The 21007-nt window shown below is 44.4% G+C and overlaps 3 protein-coding genes across 5 annotated transcripts; 1 reads left to right on the top strand and 2 right to left on the bottom strand.

Annotated features, from left to right (window-relative positions):
• Positions 1-18: 18 nt before the first annotated feature.
• On the top strand, positions 19-2141 carry thyn1 (thymocyte nuclear protein 1). 3 transcript variants are annotated; one of them, XM_057049366.1, is made up of 8 exons: positions 19-165; positions 826-880; positions 949-1121; positions 1192-1260; positions 1341-1433; positions 1514-1609; positions 1675-1825; positions 1912-2141. In XM_057049366.1, the coding sequence occupies exons 1-8, from the start codon at positions 34-36 to the stop codon at positions 1956-1958; spliced, it is 816 nt and encodes a 271-aa protein (XP_056905346.1). In that variant the 5' UTR covers positions 19-33; the 3' UTR covers positions 1959-2141. The 3 variants fall into 3 exon arrangements, 2 of the variants coding, with proteins under 2 accessions (XP_056905346.1, XP_056905347.1); XR_008952970.1 differs by having other exon boundaries at positions 34-165; positions 1724-1825; XM_057049367.1 differs by lacking the exon at positions 19-165 and adding an exon at positions 239-396.
• Positions 2068-5051, bottom strand: LOC130534804 (vacuolar protein sorting-associated protein 26B-like). The gene is made up of 6 exons (XM_057049365.1): positions 4362-5051; positions 3923-4079; positions 3617-3781; positions 3346-3521; positions 3122-3264; positions 2068-3035 (listed from the first exon to the last, which is right to left on the bottom strand). The coding sequence occupies exons 1-6, from the start codon at positions 4582-4584 to the stop codon at positions 2898-2900; spliced, it is 1002 nt and encodes a 333-aa protein (XP_056905345.1). The 5' UTR covers positions 4585-5051; the 3' UTR covers positions 2068-2897.
• Positions 5052-5649: 598 nt separating this feature from the next.
• Positions 5650-12923, bottom strand: jam3a (junctional adhesion molecule 3a). The gene is made up of 9 exons (XM_057049364.1): positions 12753-12923; positions 8784-8855; positions 8564-8677; positions 8236-8388; positions 7759-7961; positions 7291-7390; positions 6892-7021; positions 6768-6819; positions 5650-6686 (listed from the first exon to the last, which is right to left on the bottom strand). The coding sequence occupies exons 1-9, from the start codon at positions 12913-12915 to the stop codon at positions 6651-6653; spliced, it is 1023 nt and encodes a 340-aa protein (XP_056905344.1). The 5' UTR covers positions 12916-12923; the 3' UTR covers positions 5650-6650.
• Positions 12924-21007: the final 8084 nt, after the last annotated feature.

The raw sequence follows: 21007 nt of genomic DNA, 5'->3' as shown, positions 1-21007 counted from the left end.
GTAGTGCTTTTGCTAGGATGGCGTAGGCGCTAAATGGGCGTGGCCTGTTATACAGAGCATCTGATTGGCTCGTATGTGCCGCTTCCGTTGGTGGGATTGGTTGACTTTACCACGAGACTCGGTAATTGGTCGGAGGTGGAGCACGTTTACCCAATCACAAGCGAAGTAAGGCGGGTCATTCGTATACTGTCCTAGAAAAGAAAACGGTTTGATATTGTGTTATAAGACATCGTAACCCGGAGCTAGTATGCCATTGCCTAACGGATATGGTTGGAGATAGAAACCGGTAGTGTCTGGTACATAAATCAAGTACACCATTAAGCTTGCTTAGTATCACATGTGTTTTTAGCTGGTTGGTGGCTTCCAACGCACTATAGAAGCACTATTTCACTAAAGGTAAGAGTTACTGGACAAACATGCACTATAATTACGTTTAAAGTGCTGAAGAGTCAAAATGTAAAGCAAATTATAAAAGAGGAAGAAACTTTATCCACCAGGAGAACGCTAATGTAGGTACAAAATTTATAACTTAGCTGCAGCAAAAACTATAAAAAACATTAGTATGTTTTTTTTTTAAATTAAATAGTGTTGTGTTTAATTTAAATTAAAACGAATAAACCACCAAGTGCCTCCCTGCATTAGAAATATAATTGTAAATTAATGAAAATATTTAAACAATACAAAACAATTTTCATTTTAAAGCCAAAATGTGGTGTCCAAAATGATTATGTTGCATCAATTTACAGGAAGAATGATTGACATAACAGACAACAGCTACACGTGTAGTGGGGGAATAAATTCATTCATTGAATATTTCATTGTCAGAAAAAGATGGCGCCAAAGAAAAGACCCAGAATGAGTAAAAAAGCTGCAGATGCAGGTAAGCAGATCCAAGAGACGGTAACAAATCCTGCCTGCTTTTGTAAGTGGCGGTCGTTTCCTCACCAGGCAAAGCCGATGATGGTGGAAAGGTCTCTGCGGCAGAAGCCTCTGTTGGTGGTAAAAGGAAAGCAACTGGAAAATCTAAGGAGAGCGTAAAAGCGGACGACCCTCCGGCGCACAGCCACTGGCTGATGAAGTCCGAGCCCGAGAGCCGCTTCGAGAACGGCATCGACGTGAAGGTGTGTCGTGACGTCCCTGACTCTGCTCCAGAGTGCAGCTGTGGACTCACAGGTCTGGTTCATCTTTCAGTTCGGGATTGAGGATCTGAAGACTATGTTGGACCAAACCAGCTGCTGGGACGGCGTTCGGAATTTTCAGGTCAGTCGAACCGAAACATCCCAAAATCGCCCACAAGCCTTTTTTACGTCACGCTCACCAGCAACGACCTCTGACCTCAGGCACGCAATTTTATGAGGCAGATGAAGAAGGGGCAGTTGGCCTTCTTCTACCATAGCAACTGCAAGCAACCGGGGATAGCCGGACTCATGAAGGCAAGTCAGGCTTCTGGCCCGCCGATGCTCCGATTGGCTGAGATACTTCAACCTTCAGCTGGTTGTTTTATAAAATCTAGATCGTTAAGGAAGCGTATGTGGACCACACACAGTTTGATAAGAAAGACGTCCACTTTGACGCCAGCAGTAAGCCTGACAACCCCAAATGGAGCATGGTAAACCAAAAAACAAGTCAGTTCTCATGTTTGAGCATGCTGAGGTTTTTTTGATGCGTTCTCAGGTTGACGTTCAGTACCAAAGGATGATGAAGCGTTTCATCCCTCTGTCAGAGCTTAAGAAGTACCACCTGCAGCACCGTGCTCAGGGAGGTCCTCTGAAGGACATGGTGCTCTTCGCCAGAACCAGGCTCTCCGTGCAGCCGCTGACCACCGGTAAGTCTGGCTCAGCCAGGTGGGTGTGCCTCGTGTCCTTCATGTTTCCCTTCAACACCAGACGTTGCTGTTCATCTTCTCTGCAGAGGAGTTTGAGTTTGTGGTGAGTCTGGAGGATAAAGCGCCTCTGTGAGGATTTGGACCCACCTCCTGAACACCTTTGGATGGTTTTTTCTGCTGAATCTTAAAAGTATTTTGAAGACATTAGAGTAAAGTATCACAGTCACAACACAATTCAAAGCTTTTCTATTTTGGCATCAATTTATTCAACTTTTTTTGGACATGGAAGAATAAATCAGCAGTTTTGCAAAAGATGGATAGTTCTAATGTTAAAGATTTCTCTGGTTAAAAGACTAAAACTATTCAAAGCAGGAAGATTTAATTCGCTTGATACATTGAAGCACAACTGTCAAGTCTCTGATAAAGAGGATACAGAAGACTCCCCGTCCCCAACAATACTGGAATGGCGAGGTAAAGCGCGTGGACACCAGCGGTGGCGTATGTGGCACCGTGTGCTGGATCATCAATGCACACACAGGAAGAGGATTAGAGGTCTAAGCTGGTCTCACAAATTAGCTCGCAATTATACTTTTTTTTCTAATTAACAAACAAAACTCCAGTTTCCACAAAAAAGGCCAAAAGAGAACATGAACAGCGATTCATAGCAGTGCAAACATCTTTGATTTCCTGGCCTGGTAATAATGTTAGGAATGTGATTATTTAAGGTGGAATGTATAAAATAACAGGTTAAAAACAGCGAAGAGGTTAGATCTATTTTATCAAGTCAATTTCACATGAAAGACTTTGTGTTACAAAGTGAGACACTGAATCTGATTCCCATCAAGAAAAAACAAAGATTAATGAGATATGACAGACCAGCAGCCTGAAGCCACTCGGAACGCCTCATGCAAACTGTTCTAGTGTTCACGTGAGCCTCCCTTCTTCATCCCAACTGTGGCCATGAGTGGGGGGGAAAGCAAAAACAGCTGCTTCGGCCGGATGTTGTACAGGTGACGGGTGTCTCGGACACTCTGACGCAGACGCTGATGAGTCTTCAGGAGGAGATGAGGCTCTACCCGCTCTCTTCCTTTGCGGCCTGCTCCAGCGCGCTCTCCGAAGCCGCGGACCCCTCGAACCGCTGAGAGGCGACGGCGGCCTGATGGGACATGCTCTTCCTCACCACGTCGCCTTTCCTCCATAGCGTGATTTCCTGAAAGGAGGACGTGGTGTAGACAGAAGGAAAGATGAGGACAAAGACATCAGCCAGACTCCACCGTGCCAGCCGCCTTCTCTCACCTGTTGCTTGAAGTAGCGCCTCTCCTCTTCGTCGATCAGCACCAGGTTCAGGTAGTAGCGCACCGAGAACTTCTTGTTGATGTCTCGCATCGTGGGGGTGAGGTCGTAGCCAGCCAGGAACAACCGGATGGGAATGGACTCGCCTAAGACGAAGAGGCATTGCGGACGGATTAGGAATGATGCTTCAGGAGTGGAATGACAAGCGGCGCAGACGTGTGGTTTACCCCTGACTGGAGCTCCATCCATGATCTCGTACTTTGCGATGGTGTCATTTTCGTGGTAGATGCTCGGACCGGTGCCCGTCGTCTCCCGTTTGATGATGTCAATCTCCATGTGCTTGATCTTAATCCTGACTAGCAGGAAATAGATTTTCCCCACAATGACGTCTTTCAGGTGGTATCTGATGAAGTACAAGTGAAGTTTAATGATCTTGAACATGAATTCATGTGGGACGGGGGAATGTATACCGATTAATTTAAAAAAAAACAACCTTACTTGGATTTGTTGTATTCAAACTCAATATGGAGACAATCCTCAATGCCCACTTCCATTTTAATGGAGGAATTGAGTTCAGGGTAAGTGCTGAGTGTGTGGACAACAATGTCCAACTCTTTGCTGATGTCATTGAGTCTTCTGATCACGGTGGCTCGAAGAAAATATCTGCCAGCGGACATAAACAAGTAAGCCCTTAAGAAAAGCCCAGTAACCAACTATGGAGGATTTCTGATTGAATGTAAAGTTAAAGAGTGACACTCGGTCACTCATTTTACTACACAGTAAAAGGTCAACGATCAGACCTACCTCAGCTTGACGTTCTGACCCGTGTAGGACTCGTAAGGTTTTTCGACGTGGGTGAACTCGAAGTCGAAGGTCTGCGACTGAGTGATTTCACCTGGTCTGGCAAGATCTTTGACCAGGGAGACAAACTCGTGATGGTTTCCCCTGTCGTAATATAGCTCTGCAAATGGCAAAAGAGGGGAACAACATTGACATGATCTACTTTTCCACTAGAGATCAGGTCAGTTTAACTGGACGTCATAAAAGACAACTATTATAACTAAGTAAACTACACACCATTATTGGAAATACCTTAAAATTACTCCATGAATTTGAAGTCAAATCATTTGTGCACACGCCCTAACATCGGCGGCCGGGTTACAATATTTGATAATCAAACGAGGCCTAAAAAAAGTTTGATTGTAAAGTGCATTGCAGTGGACACCGGTGCTCATTCACGTACCTATCTGGCCCACAAACTCGATTTTAATGCCCTGATGCTCCAGCCTCTTTCCGGGGTTCTTCAGCGTGACGTTCACCTTCCCACTCACGGTTTCGCCATCGTAGAAAAGGAAATATTTGTCTTTCTTCCCATCTTCGCTTTTGTGCTCAGCCTTCTTCCTCGTCTCGGCGTCGTTGAGGACCACGTCGATTTCTGCACTTTGTCCAAAACTGAAGAAACTCATCGTAACGTTGCAGCTGTGTCAACTCTTATCTCGACGCGACAACTTTTTTTTTCTAGGAACACCGATAACGGTGTTTTAAAGTGGATTCGACGACACCTGGCGGGGTTTGTGTTTTAAAGTGTGCCCTGGAGCTCACAGCACACACAACACAACAGCAAACTTAAAAATATCACGGTCGTTTTACAGGAAAATCCACATTTTGCTACATGTCAACACTCCAATGCAACGACGAAGCGAATAGCAATAGCACTGCGCTAACGCTCGAGAATACGTCCATCAGCGAATTCTCCCTTTCGGATTCCCTTCTTTTGACTTTAACACCTCACATAAATGCCTTGCACTGGCCACACTGTGTCATATTAAGACAAGGTGAGCATATATTACATGTTTGCTGCCTGGAAGCAAAGAAGACGGGTCTTGTCATACGCTCAGGATGTGGCGTAGCGACACCTGCAAATGGCCTAACTACTTCCGGGTAGAGTTCTTTCAAAATAAAGCATACCCGGAAGTGCGCAATATTTGCGTCGTACCTAAGGCATGGGAGTGCATGTATTTATAAGCAACAGTACCTCTGTAGAAAGTTGAAACTTGGATAATTATTCAACATTTTCAACTTAATTACATTACAGGAATACAAATTTAATACTCTAGGCATCAAATGTATGTACTTTATGTATGTAAATGTAATTTTTGATTATCTGAAACATTCAGAAGTGGTGTAATATTTTACATTTCCGTAGGCAGAAGTGAAATGTCTCATTGCAAAATGTACCCACTTGTGTGGTTAAAACCAGTTTCTTCCTTGGAATACTACCGTACTCAAAAAGTGGAAGGAAGAACAGCACATATTTCCGCATTTTTATATGTAGTCTATATCTGCCGCCCTTTGCATTGTTTATTGAACTTTGAATCTACAGAACACATTTAAACTGATATAGTAAAATGGAACATTTGTTACATGTCTATCAAGTTAACTTTAAATTTCTTCAAAATCTACTGCGCAGATGGACTGAGACAGTATGTCCACAATAAAAAAGTAAAACCACAGCATATTTCAGCCTCTGAGACAGTTTACCAAATGTTTTAATAGAAACAAAATACCATGGACATAGAATTGATATCAAATTAACAATGGACGTTTCACAGCAGTTCCTGAGTTGTTACACAAATTACTGACGTGACTGGTTAAAATGACAGGCTCAACACTGCAGAAACACACAAACCAGTAAATACTGTGGATTTATTTCCAACATATGGTTTCTTTGCATATGTACAATAAGGTATGGAGTGCAATGAATTAAACAAACCAAAAAACAGTAGGCTTTTATTTACAATAAACAACAAGTCGAGTGGACAACATGTCCGATACTGACGAAATAATCAGTAAAGCACAGAAGGTCACTTAAACACAGAAACAGCACTCGGAAATCAGACCTACATACGCCACCTTTAAAGTTATTGAGTCTGCAGCATTACATGTTTTTCTGATTCACACTCATACATACGTGTTATATTCTGTAAATATAAGGGAGGCTGATAAATTGTGCCTTATAATTCAGAGCTCAGCCGTTTACAATTTGATGCTTATTGCCCGAGAAACTACAGTATATACAAAAAAGTTCTTCTCTTCCCCACACAAAACAAACGAGAACATGTTTATCCAATGAAAAAGATTCCTCGCCATTCAGCAACGCAACTTTAGTATGATCAGTATAAAATTTAAAAGCTATAAAAGGCGATATGCGGGGGAAAGGAACGCAGCTTCCAGCATTTTCCTCAAACGCGACCGAGCAAAAACAGGGAAGGCGGCGCCTATGAAACGGTTTGAATGTGTGATCGAAAACACATAGTGGGACAGAATAAACGAGGAACAAAAATCTTCATTGTTGAAAATATGATACAGTACAAAAAAAACCCATTAACACGAAAAGTACTTTGGCAAGTTGTTTGACTTAATTTTCATGTGCATCAGAGAATAATGTGCCATATTACGCCTCGAACCTTCCACAGCTTCACAGATCGTGTCGACACTCCCGTTTTAATGTCCCTCCATCGAGGGTCTCCTGTCAAATGACGAAGGAAGACTTGTGGCGAAAATGACCCTGTTAACAACGGAAAGTTGGCAAAAGTTAGCATAGAGAGCGGCCACGATAGTAACCCCGCTAAGAAAATCCTGCGCCTACCTCATCGGCGTCGCCGTACTCGACGCCATTGTTGGGCGCCGCCCAGTTGTAGCTGAAAAGAGAGGGAATCGGTGAGAAATCAGGAATCCCTTGCACGGAATGACGGCGGCGTTGTTGTACCCACTTGTTTTCACTGTGGCCTTTGCTGTGGAAGCATCCGCGTTTCAGGGAATGACAAACGCAGGCGGCCAGACAGAAGAAGAAGAGGACCACGCCGAAAGTCTTGAGGAAAATTCCAAGGATGTCCACGTCGTCTGCAACAGAAGGCGGGATTTATTTCACCTGGAGTTCATGTGTCGATTGTCTGGTATTAGAGTCCTGTTGTACAGGGATCTAAAATTCAGTGAAGCTAATCAGCAGAGTTTCCAGGCCTGGTGATTGATTTTGGAGCTCGTGTGTAACAGACAGGCCACTCGTATTCCTGCAGACTCTGCAGTTTGAGCGAAACCCAGGATTCTGTTTCTCTACGTGAGGTCACAGACTCGCCCCCGGGAAACACTGACTCAGACGTTCGGACACTCACAGACTTCCATCATCTGGGGGTGACACTGCGCGTGCCCCGCGTCGTTCTTGGCCTGGCAGTAGTACTCCCCGGCGTCCTCCTTTCTCACCCGTCGGAATTTCTGGAGAGATATTTTCAGAGGTGCTTCAGCGCGGTGACACATCGCACAGTCAGCAAAACGCTGAACGGCTGCTTGGCTGAAGATAAAGCCAAAGTTAAAAGCTGCTTGTCTGGATGGAGCTTCATCCTCTGTTCATGCGCCTTATCTTTACATGCGTGCTTTAATCCTGCTATTAGTCATATGATGGTGAAGGTTTTATTCAGATTAAGCTGTTCATATGGACTTCAGATAAGCTGCGTTCTGCTATAGCATCTGCTGTCTACTTTCTTCATTTCCTTCTCTGAATATGGGGGGAACCACATTTCTTTCTATTCATTTATTTTTTGATGTATTACACAACAGAAATAACCCCCCTGTGTGTTTCTCACCAGCCCTCCGGTGTCGGGGTTTATGCTGTAGGAGGAGTTGACGAACTTCAGGCTGGTTTTGGGTTCCAGGGGGAGCTCCTCGTTGTTGTGGAACCAGCGGTACTGTGGAGCGGGGAAGCCCTCGTTCTCCAGGCATCGCAGCTCGGTGGAGGTTCCAACTGTGACGGCCTCTGGCACGCTGCACCTCGGCACCACAGGTTTGACTGCACACAGACAGACAGTGCGTGGACGTTGAAGACTTTCCTCTCCTTAAAACTGTCCGAGAAACCTTTAATTTACTGGACCGGATGGGAGAACTTGCACTGTTGCTGCTTTAACAGCCCGTTCCAAACTTGGGTCGTACAATTTTCGACTCGTTGCGTAACCTTCAGTTTTTGATTTCTGAGGCGGGTCATAATTTTGACTTTGCCCAGAAGCAAGCGAGTGTAAATCTGGCCCCGCTCCCTCCCGTCCTTGGTGGAGCTCTGCAGACCGTACCTCTCACTGCAAGACTAATAAGGATCTCATCAAAGTCCCTTTGATCGTCGATGGCGGCCACCTCGCAGCGGTACTCCGCCGTGTCAGATCGGGTGGTGTTGAAGATCAGGATGTTGGCTGGTTCTCTGAGCTGAGCTCTGTTCTCCAAGTCCCCTTTTTTGAGAAAGAGAGAGAGGGGGGGGTCCTTACAATTGCTCATTCACATACACAGCACGTGAGAAAAACAACACTCGCTGCCAAGTTCATTCAAGGTAGCTTTCATTCCCCTGAGCAGCCAGTTGGGTCTCTAATGACTGACTTTAAAGAGGAAACTCTCCGAGCGCTTTACCTGATACCTTGTTCTGAAAGTACACATAACTGGGGATGCCATTCTTAATCTTTTTCCACTCGATCCTGGGGTTGTTTGTGGAGATGGACTCTATTAAACAGGTCAGCTCGATGGCTGCGGAGGAAACAGACAGCATGAGAGCAGGTGGTCGCCTCCGACATTAGCAAAACGCAAACGTTCCTGTGACAAAATAGATTAAGGTGACGCTCCAGCAACTCACGCTCGAACTCGTTGGCCCATACGATCTTGTCCGTGGTGCGGAGGATTACCCCCAGAGATGAGGGGACGAGACCTGCGAACAAAATAGTGAGTCACTAACCGCTAAGTAACCCTGATGGCACGCGCAAACATTTTCATTAGCACGCTTTATCGGCTCGGCAGGGTGCCTAATAAACAGCAGATTAGAGTGACAAATATAGAAGCTCTCAGAGAGGGTGAGAGCCTTGGGATCTGATTTGAGTTACCACAGCTCATTAATACTGCGACTTCCCATTTCTGTTAGAGAAGATTAACACGTGAAGCCCAAACTTGCACGTTTGTTGCGTGCAATGCTAACGCGCGCTGCACAATGGATATACCCTGATTATATAATGTGATGAAGAGCGGCTGAAGGAGAGATTATCCTCTTGAAAATATCCATAAATTTCAACAGCTGTTTTTTTTTTCATATAGTCTTAGCCGTCACGCTGCATTTTGACTGACTCATCTGATGATAAAATGCTGACTTTGGTTCTCTGCTTGGAGGTTTTGACCCCCCCCAGAGTCTAACTTTGACCACAGTATTCACACGCGAACAAACCAAAGAGTTTTAAGCACCAAAATCCCTCGCCAACCCATCCCTGCTCAGAAAAAGGTCCTTTTTCTGCGTGTTTTTTGTTCAGAATAATGGGATATTCTGGTGTATTTTAGTATAAGGGCCCACGCCCTGCAGTGGAAATCAAAATTGAGAACAGACGGATTTAGGGCCAACAATGTGCTGTTAAACTCTAAATCCCGATGATGCGTCATCCATTAAGGTACAGAGCTGTCATGGTTTTATTCTAACACACACATTTTAACACACCCCGACAACATCACCTTTTTATTTATGTCTTTCTATAATTGTTTTGTGTGTTTATTTCACTACATTTGTAAAATCAAACAAAAAAAGGCTGATTTATTCATCATTTATCTTTTATCGAGATCCCCAAAGAAGCAATTTAAACGCAGAGACATGAAAGTGCTCAAATCCGAAGGGTATTTAATCGCCCTCCTCAGTTTCCCTCCTGGCATAAACAGCGGCAGAGAGATCGGCTTATTTACGTCCCGTGCACCAGCGAGCTCCTCCAAGCGACGCGTGCTATTTTGTAAATGTCAGATTTTAATGGAAAAAGACACAATTTCGCTCCGTCCTCAAATTTGGGCCCGCGCGATGTCAATTGACGCACAAAGCAAGAGCGTGCCACAACAAATTAGGGGAAATGCAACAATTACCATTTCAGACCTGCAAATTATTGCGCCGCGCCATTAGAAATGCGAAGAACAAAGCTGGCAGCCTGTTCTTAGCCGACGATGTCTGCGCCGCTTCTAAATGCAACAATTGCTGGGTGTCCAAGAGCCCCCCCGCTGAGTAATGAAGGCCTTCGCGGTGCCAGATGTGGCGCAAAGGCTGAAATTAGTGATCTGAAGAGGCTGCAGGACGTCTCTGAGGCAACGCGAGCGCTCCAGGTGTTTATTCAGAGGAAGATCGTCGCCGCTGGGATGTAGGGCGGAAACGTGGCCTCTGACGCGGCGTCGGGCTCGTGCAAACGCAGCTGCGGACGCTGACGAGATCTGACTCCCGGGTCTCACTTCCGTCTTTGTTGCTGACTTTCCCACCCTGCTCATCGAGGGCTATTTTTAGCTCGGCAGTGAGTGGACGTCCAGGGAGACACCAGCCCGACCGGCGGACGCTCCTTCGCCGTACGTGCACGCCAGGCAGCGTCTATTCAGTGACACTTCAGTCAGGCATGAAGTCACAGCTGAAACCTGGACCGATGGAGATGGCAGATATAAACGGTTCTCAGTGGGTCTTGTGTGTTATTCTAAGATAAACGTTAATCTAATAAAGTTTTAATGGAGCCGTGCCTTTTTGGAAAAGGAGTCTTTATCACATAACTCCCCCCTTTTTCTCTCTAAAAGAGAAAAAAGACAAAGTTACACCACAAAGATTCCCCTTCACAGATGAATTCACTATGGAGTTTTACATAAACGCGGCGCCAGATTTGAAAATTCCCGTCCTGCAAACTGGGGAATCAGACACAGTGTGGACAAGATCCTGAAATGAGGCCGTGGGAACGTAAAGCCACCTTCAATTAAGAGCGCCCAATTACTAATACAAGCTGAGAATAAAGGCATTCACACAACAATGGTGTCAGAATGTAGGCTAAAGGCAGGACGGTGCTCCTGAATGAGGGAAATAATCTCTGCGCTTGCTGGAAAAGCCTAAACAAAAGCTTGTTTTTTTTTATCTTTCTTATTGCAATGCATATAAAGTAGGTCTATAGACCTAGGGTCTGTGCTGAGAGAACATGTGCTATTTAATAACCACAATCCTCTTATCCATGAATATGAAAGCCCCGTCCGTCCACATCATCTCTGCTAGAAACAACAAAAAAAAGTCATCTATAAAAGGACACTTTCCCAGACATTCCAGTCTTGTTGTGGCAAATATTCCGAAGCTCACACACGGACACAAGGGACCACTGGGATGGTCGGCACACGGTAACGACTTTGTTATAACAATTAATCGCTCCTCTAAACGAGAAGGAAACATTTGTGTTGTCATAAGCTCATGAGGGAAATGTAAGTTTAGGACATGAGAGCGATGTCTCCCCCACCCCCTGCTGCTTCCACCAGGACACACGAATGACATTGGTTAGGCTGTAAACAGGAAATGTGCAAAACACATTTCTCTCACATGCAGCGGCTTATTGGTGAATTCTAGCTTGAACAAAAGTCATATCAGGTAGTTCAGACAGCCAGCAGTTCACCGAAATGACCGAGAATCGACGAGGACACGCGAAAAGTGCAACATTTTCGCGTCACAGTGGAATCACGAGGCAAAATTTTCATTCACGCACCACTGTGCCCAAATGATACGAAGCATGAATGATGTGAAAACTGATTATTATTCACTTCATAATCCTAATGGCCCGAGGGTAGACTCATTCATTTTGGTTAAGGACTGAAGCACGTTTGCACATGGCTGCATCCGCCTCAGCGCCGGACGGGCTCTGCCTGATGGTCACCATTAGTCACTTAATTCACACGCTGGCCTGTGTGAAAGAACCCAACGCTTTCTGATGCGATCTACCATTAAATCTGACCCGCTCCACCGCCAAAGGGGCGACCATTAAGTGCAAACCTTTGGGGTTGGGGGGGGGGGGGGGGTGCATTGATCCAAACACACCAGCATCTGCTCATCTGGAATATGACTGATTCTTCACTGTCCATCATCAGTTCACCCAGCATCACCACGGGTCAATCAACCACGCTTTACCACTTTGGGACAAATAGAGCTGCTTAAATGCTTAAGTTAACACCACCAGATTTAATAGCGTGCACTTATGGTCGCGCTGCATGCATAATACACACAGCAGCCTTTTGTAATTGCAGCGTTATATGATGCTTTTGCAGGCCTGTGACATATTGTAACCTTCCTCCCAGGTCTGACACGGCAGGTCCTCCTACCATTTACTACCTTTTCCATCTCCATTCAAATGATGTCGTCGTTTTTAGCTTCAGGCTTGTGACAAAAAACAACAACAACACACACACACGGGCTAAATCGAGGTCCGGTTTCGTGTTGGTGCTATGAATAAAGCGACATTTAAATGCTAAACACCGCTTCCTAAGCTGCTTTGCTCAGGTTAGCAAGCAGGACCATAATCATGCATTAAGATGTTACTCCGAAAAATGATGCTAGTTAGAACTACGTCGCACTGACACAAAGAAATCGCAGCGTACTAGTTGATGAACAATGTCTCACCGGCAATAAAAGCGCCTTCTGCAACGCGATGGCATCGTTACTCCACAACCTGTTCGTTCCAAGCTAACATCTGTTATCACATTAGCATTGGCCGCTGCGTTACATATCTGAGTGAGGCACCCCGGAGAGTTCAGAGGGAGGCGGTGTTAATGTCACAGAGGAGCCGGGAGAACAACTTACCCAGGCCGACGTAGAGAGCAAAACAAACCATGCGGCGCGCATTCGCCATCTTGCAGTGTGTCACGTATCGGTGACGAGAGCGCACACACTCGGCAGCACCTCTGAGAGGTATGAGGATGGAGGCAGAACACACTGCTGGATGTTGCCAGCGACGAGTTTCCATAGCTACGAGCGCGAGGCGGGGGCGGAGCCATCGCGGCGCGCTGACGGGGGAGTGGGCGGGGCCAAGGCTGTGCTCGCGCTCCCCAGGCGGCGGAAGAATTCTGATGAGGCAAACAAAATGTAAATTTTCTGTAGAAAAAGAATTATTTTATTTTATAAATGAAAGAAAAAAAAACCCAATAGAGCATTTGAAGGCAGGTGCTTTAAATGTAGTTCCGATGTGGGGACTTAATTGCACCCATAAATCATCCATCACATCGTTTTAATAAGATTGTTATATCTATTAATTTGCAGGAAATACGTTAAGGAGCATCTTTCACTCCAGGTGTCCTCTCCTTAAATGTTAGATGACCTTAAATGTGTGGGGGTAGAGGGTTTAGTTAAAAACGATTTAAATATTCGAATTAATTTCTAATTTAACGGCACATTTTAACACCAGCTCTTTTTGGTGCATGCTAACTGGACCCTATACAGCCAGGGAACTTCTGTGCAGCATCTGGCGTGAAGCATTTTTCGTTTGAATCAAGGCTTTAAATCAATCCAATCATCTGGCAGAATGTCATCATGGCACTACATTTGCGTACCCGGTGAACAGCTATGCCGAACAATTCGCTGCTTGTTGGTGCTGCTGTTCATTGCTGCTGGATTCGTAATAAGACGGGCTATAACGATGACATCATAGGGTTTCTTTCCAGTCTGTGTGAGTTATTATATTATTCCCCAGTGGCACGCATTTTCATTGCTGCCGAAATACCTGCAAATAGACAGCAGGTGGCAGCACGAAACCACACATTTCTGCAACCGCCAGCGTTCCAGACACCCAGACAGCACACCCATCTTATAGAGAATGTAATTCTGTTCGTGTCACACACTGGCAAGTTCGTGGTTGCAGGGAGAAATTATCCATTAGAATGCCACGCAGTGCCTAATTCGTATTCACTGAAAAGACGAAAAGTTGAATTCACATGCTGAAGTTTGGAGTCTGACCTTTGAGACGACTGCGTGCAGACAAATAAAAATACAAAGACGACATAAAGGGCAAAAACTTATCAGTTGCAGCTTATTTTGCTCTCTGTCTGCACTGTCAGGCCATCCTGCGGGACTCCCACTGCGGCAGTGTTAGTAGTATATGTTGCTAGGCAATCATTCCTCTATTTCAAGGCCCCTTCTGGTTGCCCTTTGTTGCGTCTCCAAGAAAACAGAGGAAGTGACAGTGAAAAGAAAGGTTACGGTTTGCACTATTGCATTGGGTCCCTATTTGAATACAACTGTCTTTGCATCACAGTGGTGTGGGAAAGGCATTTGTATTTCAGCCACTCGTGACTCGTGGAGTCAAGGGTGTCTTTATTAGACACCTTCATTTCCTGCAGCACGTCAGGCTGCTCAATGGCTTGCATCAACCACGCCTCTGACTGTATATATGTCACAACATTAAGAACTGGCTGAAGTCGGTTTGGCTTTTTTAATATCCACTCCTCTCCTCTCCTCAGCCCCAAGACCCGGTGAGCCTTGTTTCTATAAGCTTGACAGACAGGTCCAACACCAGCAGAGCTATTTAGGGTGCACGCTGTAAGCAGAGCTGCGTACGAGAGCACATTAACCTGCAGCAATTTTGAAGAATCTGAACTAAAACAAAACAGCACATTGAAGAAGCCGACGACACTCAGGAGAAGTTTGGTTTCACCAGTAGGCGATGGCTTACACAGAGGTATTTACAGATTTACTTGCAGTGTGCATTTTTACTTATTTTCCATTACATATTCAGAAAAAAGCTTCAATGACTATGGGAACAGATAGAAAATATACATTTCCCTCCTCCTATCTCTGCAGCCGTATCCAGTTAAATGCAACCCAAGTTCTTTCATATGATTAGGAGCTAGAAATTAGAAGTATAAATGCATGGTTGAACTGATATACCCCCCCCCCCCTCACACACACACACACACCACACACACACACACACACACACACACACACACATACACTCATCTTGAGTGATTTAAAGAAATGCTGAAATGGTGTGTATTGGTCACGCGTTGTCTTTGATGGATGTAGTTATCTCAAAGTAACCTTCTCTCTGCTCTTTGAAGCTTCTACACCCCCCCTCGTCTCGCAGCTATTATTAGCGTTGAGAGATATTTTATTTCCTGCTGCTGATTGTTTTTCTTTTGTTTTTTTGCCCCGCAGAGACTGTGATCCGACACCTTCCTTAAGTCGCCCGAGCGTGCGTGCAGTTTGGTGGGGTCTGCTCATCACAGGCTGCAGACGGCAGCTGACACACATTCGGAAGCGGCTTTAATTAAAAAATCTGCAGCCTCTAAAGTGTCTCAGAGCAAGAGCAGGGCTTTAAGAAGCAGCTCAAGGTTCAGCGGGGAGGCGGCTGTTCCAATATTCCCAGATCTGAGAGAGAGGGGGGGGGGATCAGGAGAGGACGGAGCTGCATATGGCTGAGCGATGGAGACAGGAGAGGCTTAGAAATGTGTCACTTAAGGTGGGTTTGTGATACAGCTGGAATAATTTCCCTTTGATGATTTAACTGCAGCCACTCTGTGATGTATATTTAAACTATAGATCACTCTTACCATGAATTAAAGCAACCTGCTCCCCCCATTATCAGCGAGACACCATATCTCTGTTCAGAAATTGCCTTTTTTGTTCTTGTCTGTTTTTTTGGCTAGTACTGGCTCCCGTTAGGAGCTTTGTTCATCTTTTTCTTCCTTGTTTTCCTAAGCTCAATCCCCTAGTGTGTGTGTGCGTGTGTGTGTGTGTGACAGAGAGAAAGCAAGAAATGATGATGTAAGCACACACACTTAGTGATAATGAGAGCCTTCTGTGTGCCTCGCGTCTACAATTAAAATCACAAGCGACAACTTAAAGGCGATTGATTACAGAGTTCAATATTTTAGCCACTTTACTACTATTAACCAGCTTGTTATTATTGCCTTTTACTGTCTGCACCCTTATATGTTATCGTTATTCTTTTTTTAAATAGAGCCTTAAAAAAGATGCCCTTAAATAAGCTAACTGCAAAGGAGAGGCCGTCTGCCAAGACTTTCAACAGTCCGACTCAATTATCTGTTGGAAATGTCTTTTTTCCTGGATGTTTTGTGTAAACTGGATTGTATTTGTGCTACTGAGGCCTCGCTAGCGTAACTATCTTAGAGAACATCAGATCTGCGCTAGTAAACATGACCGGACCACCCAATAAGTAAAAGTAGAACTAATGCATGTGGTAAATTATTTGCAATTTTCCCCCCAATGAAATAAAAACAAGCATTTTAAAACAGATTTTATTGCCTGCAGGGCATCTTTTCCCAGTCAATTACATCATCAAATATGGCCGCCGGTATTTAAAGACGTGCTGTCTTCGGTGCGCCCTCTCGTATTTGCCGCTTACGGTTACGGTGAAGCGACGGCAGCTCCCGTAAATGTGAGTCATCGTCAGTCGGTGTAATCACTGAGCCCTGGTAACAGGTAATTAGCGACAGTCTCATTTCTGCTGTAATAATTACTTTCTCCAAGAAACGATCCAACCTCAGTAGGTGCAGTCATATGTAATCACAGAGGGATAACGCGCCCTCATCAGCTGGCTGGCAGGCGATCACGTTGCCAAGCCCTGCAGAAAGTGACTCCACTGGTTGCAATGGGATCAACTCTGTGACGACGAAAAAAACACAGCAAATACTGGCTTTAAATATGGGTTCTCCCCCCCCACAGTATGTGTGGTTTCCTGCAGAGCTGCTTCAGAACGGATCCTGCACAGAAATGCCAGTCTGGATTTAGCAGGCTCCTCTTCTCCAGCCCAATTAGCACCGCGGTATTAATAGTTTCACAAGTGCGCTGAAAGGTGTCGTGATGCAACAGAAATTTCAGGATTTCATGGTGATGAGGCAGAAACAGCCGGTTTAAAACCGGGCCGTCAGAGTGCATTCAGAGGCGGCGTTGTGGTAATCGACTGACGCAGAATCGGCCCACTTTCCTCTTCTTTTAAATTTCAGCACAAGATTAAAGGTGGCGCTTCCACGTTTTCCCCACTGATCACTGGTGAACATGACAAGTGATCCTAGCTTGACGGCTTGTGTGGGAAATGAAAGTGACTTTGAGGCTCTCAGAGCTCCCCAGACCGACGCAACGCACACGCCACTCCAATCTGCGGCTTCTTAGATGAAGAGAAAAATAAAAGACAGATGGGTCATTTCAGGTCTGGCACGAGGGGCTTGGATCCCATTATTTGCCTCTTTTAGTTCAACCCCCCAGCAAACCACACATTTTTTGCTGACCACCACTGGTCAAAAGAGTGAATTATGCTCAGCAGCATGAGACCTGGGACTCAGAAAGCCCCTAAAAGGCCCCAAACAGACATGCAGCAGAACATCTGTTGAGCAGCTGGCGTGCTTGCCGTCTTGTTTGGTGCAGGCGGGTCGATCCAGCTGCAGGCTGGCTGACTGATGTCGTAAGGGGAACAGTGGCAGGTGAACAGTACGGGTTCCATATTATAATTTTGCTTCTACTGTTTTCACATCACTTTCTTTTGCTCTGTGGGTACAAAACGACAGCTCTGTGTAGCTGCCTGACAGGCTGAAAAACCCAAAGGACAATGACTCTAAAAATAAAGCAGTGCTGCATCTGAAGACCAATGAATCTTTAATTCCCTGTTTTTGGTTGTGCACCTGAAAGAGGGTGTAGCAATCCTGATTCTCTTGTCCAATTTTGTGAGTAAGAAAAAAAGGGTTAAGTGTAATGTCACAGTATAGATGGTGTAACTTTAGGCAGCCTGAGTGGACACAGTGAGCATTGAAGGACCGTTTTTGTCATCAATGACAGAAAGCGTCAGAGATGCTCATGAAACCCAAAGAGCTGGATCAGACAGGTGTAACCCAGCAAACATTTCTATTATCAAAAACAATGTTTGTCTTGGGTTAAAACTGTTAAAAACACAAAACGTACAATTTCACAAGAGTTAGAATGTTTAAAAGACACTCGATTGTTTTGCTACATATTTTGTTTTATTTCGAACAGGATCGTGGTTATTGAGGAAGTGTTGAACTGATGCGTGATTGGTTGAGGTGGATGAGGAGATTTGGTGGGAAGGGGAAGAGAGAAAAAAGGAGAGAGGGGTCAGAAGGATGCATGGCGCTGGTGAAAAGATCATTTAACATGCAAGGACCTATCTCTTAGCATCAGTATATCTTTCTGTAACAAAAAGATTGTCTCCTCGGCATTCTGTAGGTGATCATTGGGGATACATCTGTGTTTTGTGCCCCCGCAGAAGCATCCGTGTTAGCACATGTTAGTTTATGCTGGCTGTAATTAGCATTCTCTAGTACAGGGGGTGAACATTTAGCCGCGAGTAGCTTAAACAGCTCTCACTATCGGTTGTGCCTTGCCGTTCCATCACAGAACAGTGAGGAGTTTCTGTTTCCACTGCCATGGTGGGATCCCTAACCGTCTGGAGGGAGTCATTGAGTGCCTGAGAGATTCCATGGCCTGTCTGCCTCTGAACACCAAACTGGGGTACCACCTTTCATCAACGACTTGGACCAGTAAACCAGCGCTCTCTGCAGCTGAACTACATCCGAGGAAACAGTTTTCGACATTTTTGGAGTAACCAGGATTTTTCTAAATCAGGCCTGCAACGGGGTTATTTGTTTGTGTGTTCGGTGTGGATCTACTGGGGTGGGAGAATGTAAATATGAATATTTAGTTGTTAAAATTTGAGAACATGCATGGCTAAAGGTCATCTAGTTTATTCTGGGAGTGTATTTTCTTTGAAGCTGAACCTGTATTTTTCATGTGGTCAAGTTGATTGAGTGATTAGAACAACTTTTAGTTGAAGTTTTTTTTTTTCCGAATGAGAATATTGTTTGTTGCACTATATTTGAAGTTTAAATAAATATTTGATTCATTTTGTTCCAGGACCGATTATTAGAAAAGGTATATGATCCCATATTTAATTGTAGATTAGTTGATAATAATGATTAAAAACTAGATTCATTTAGTTCTACAAACTCAAAGCTCTCAAAGTTGTGAGAAGTGGGCTACACAAGTCTAATGAGTATTTCCAGCAAAAAAATGAAATGTTCCTTTCTTGGAAGCACTACTTCCTCCTAATGCATTTCTAACATTCCCTAACATGGGCTAACACATCATCCTGGGATTTACACCAGCTATGTTTGGTTGCAGAAAAGATTATCCTAAATGAATTCATCTTTTGCCTACTACTGACAATTATGAAGTAAATCAAGTGTGTATGAGTGTGTGTGTGTGTGTTCTTGCTACTTTTTGAGTGCCAGAAATTGTATTCTGCAGGCAAAGTGAGGACATTTCTGGAAGTGAGGACCTTTTGGCTCGTCTTTGCAACTTCAGAGGGCTGTTGAGACATGAGGGTTCAGACATGGCTGAAGTTGAACTGAATGTTTAAGGTTTAGGGCTTTAGTCAGGATGGTAAAGGCGGGAGGGAGGGGCTGGAGAATGTGTTTTGTTTGAAAGTCTTCACGTAGATAGATTAATGAGAATTATGTATGCTTATGGTCACATTTCAGTTCTTTCAGGCTCATTCCATTGCAAGATATTTTCTTACAGAAATCATAACTGCTCGTCCACGCCACACAAGCTCATCGTGATTGATTTGAAAAAATATTTTAATGGCCATTTTCATAGTTTAGTCACAAAGTGACTCACAGCAGGTAGAAACACAAAAAATAAACCCAAGCCTTCTCAACCCCACCTATATGCATACAAATATACATAAAAACATAGTTGCTTACACATTCACACAGGCAGACATGTACAGACAGGAGGCTCAACTCCCAACATGGCCGAAACAATAGTCTTAAATGTGGCAATATTAAAATGTGAACAGATGAAGAGCAGAGATCATAGGCACTCACATCAAAGGACCAATGCTTTATACCAAGGCTAAATAATTCAACATATTTAATACATCTGATATATCTGATAGATATAGTTCCTTACAGATTCAACCAAACTCACTTCACTTGGAGAGAAACTTGGATTAGACTTCCAGCACATTCCAGACAGCCACAATGATGAAAGAAAACGGGACCAACAGACCAAGACAAACCGTGAGCAGTTCTCAGTCTCTAGAAAGTGCCACATTACTTTTGCGCAAAAGCAAAATTGTGAATGACATTTGCTTCTTTTAGGACATTGTTAATTTTCCGTTACCCTTAAGTGAGAAAAAAGTACATATATAGCTAGAGATTGCACATTCACGCCCCAGAACATAACTAATAACTTTATCTTACCCATTACCCTTATCCTGGAAATTTCATTAAAATCCCTTCATTACTTTTTGCATTATTTTGCTAAGTTTAATGCTCACATAACCAGCAGGCGGCGCTGTACCAGCAAAGGTATATTTTGTATATTTGCCCATTTGCATATGTGACGTATGACCTCAATTTGACAACGCATGTCCTTCCTGTTTAAATTCTCGCCAACGCAATCGCAATCAGGCCCTCTGAAACTTTGTGGGGGGTTTTAGAGTTTCACATTTTAATTTTGGCCCCACAACCCCACCAAATGTCATGCGTGTAGGTGAAACTTTACCTCGGGGCTTCTCCGAGAACCATCAAGCAGGTGGGGCAAAAATGGCGCCACCTGTATGAAGATGGCGCTTGGCCTATGTTTATCCAGTGTGTTTGTGTGTGTGTGTGTGTGTGTGTGGGTTGCCACTTTTTGAGCACCAAAAATTGCATTCTACTAGCAAAGTGAGGACATTTCTGGAAGCCATTTCTGCATGCCCATTTCCTTTACCAAAACATTTTTAAAAATGCCAGATCTGAGGTCTGCAAAATTTCAGATTTTCGAGCACGATTAGGCCCCCGCAAAACCATTTTTACCCAACTAAGCAGAATAAACACTAGCAAACAACAGCCCTCACAGCGAGGACAGTGCTTGGGTCCTAATTCTACCAATAGTGCTGGTAATAATTTAAAAAACTAGCACTCAAAGAGTGCAGACCTCTGCCAAGTCGGCCATTTCCTCATACTGTAACTTACCCCGTCAGTATAGTACATTCACTGTAGTCGGTGGTTTTATTATCAAAAGCACCTTTGCTTTCATCTTGG

Source organism: Takifugu flavidus, chromosome 12, assembly GCF_003711565.1.
Source record: "Takifugu flavidus isolate HTHZ2018 chromosome 12, ASM371156v2, whole genome shotgun sequence".
In the NCBI taxonomy this organism is placed as follows: domain Eukaryota; kingdom Metazoa; phylum Chordata; class Actinopteri; order Tetraodontiformes; family Tetraodontidae; genus Takifugu; species Takifugu flavidus.
Note: the sequence above shows the minus strand (reverse complement) of the source record. Positions and strands in the feature narration are given on the sequence as shown.

Excerpts from the sequence above, each read along its gene's own strand:
- thyn1 (XM_057049366.1), top strand. The coding sequence starts at position 34 with ATGGGCGTGGCCTGTTATACAGAGCATCTGATTGGCTCGTATGTGCCG. Across the intron at positions 1,261-1,340 it reads ACGGCGTTCGGAATTTTCAG|GCACGCAATTTTATGAGGCA; the intron begins GTCAGTCGAACC and ends CTCTGACCTCAG. Across the intron at positions 1,434-1,513 it reads GGATAGCCGGACTCATGAAG|ATCGTTAAGGAAGCGTATGT; the intron begins GCAAGTCAGGCT and ends TATAAAATCTAG.
- LOC130534804 (XM_057049365.1), bottom strand. The coding sequence starts at position 4,584 with ATGAGTTTCTTCAGTTTTGGACAAAGTGCAGAAATCGACGTGGTCCTC. Across the intron at positions 3,782-3,922 it reads GGTCAGAACGTCAAGCTGAG|ATATTTTCTTCGAGCCACCG; the intron begins GTAGGTCTGATC and ends GTCCGCTGGCAG. Across the intron at positions 3,265-3,345 it reads GGATGGAGCTCCAGTCAGGG|GCGAGTCCATTCCCATCCGG; the intron begins GTAAACCACACG and ends TCTTCGTCTTAG.
- jam3a (XM_057049364.1), bottom strand. The coding sequence starts at position 12,915 with ATGGAAACTCGTCGCTGGCAACATCCAGCAGTGTGTTCTGCCTCCATC. Across the intron at positions 7,022-7,290 it reads CCCCCAGATGATGGAAGTCT|ACGACGTGGACATCCTTGGA; the intron begins GTGAGTGTCCGA and ends CTTCTGTTGCAG. Across the intron at positions 6,820-6,891 it reads AAAGGCCACAGTGAAAACAA|CTACAACTGGGCGGCGCCCA; the intron begins GTGGGTACAACA and ends CTCTCTTTTCAG.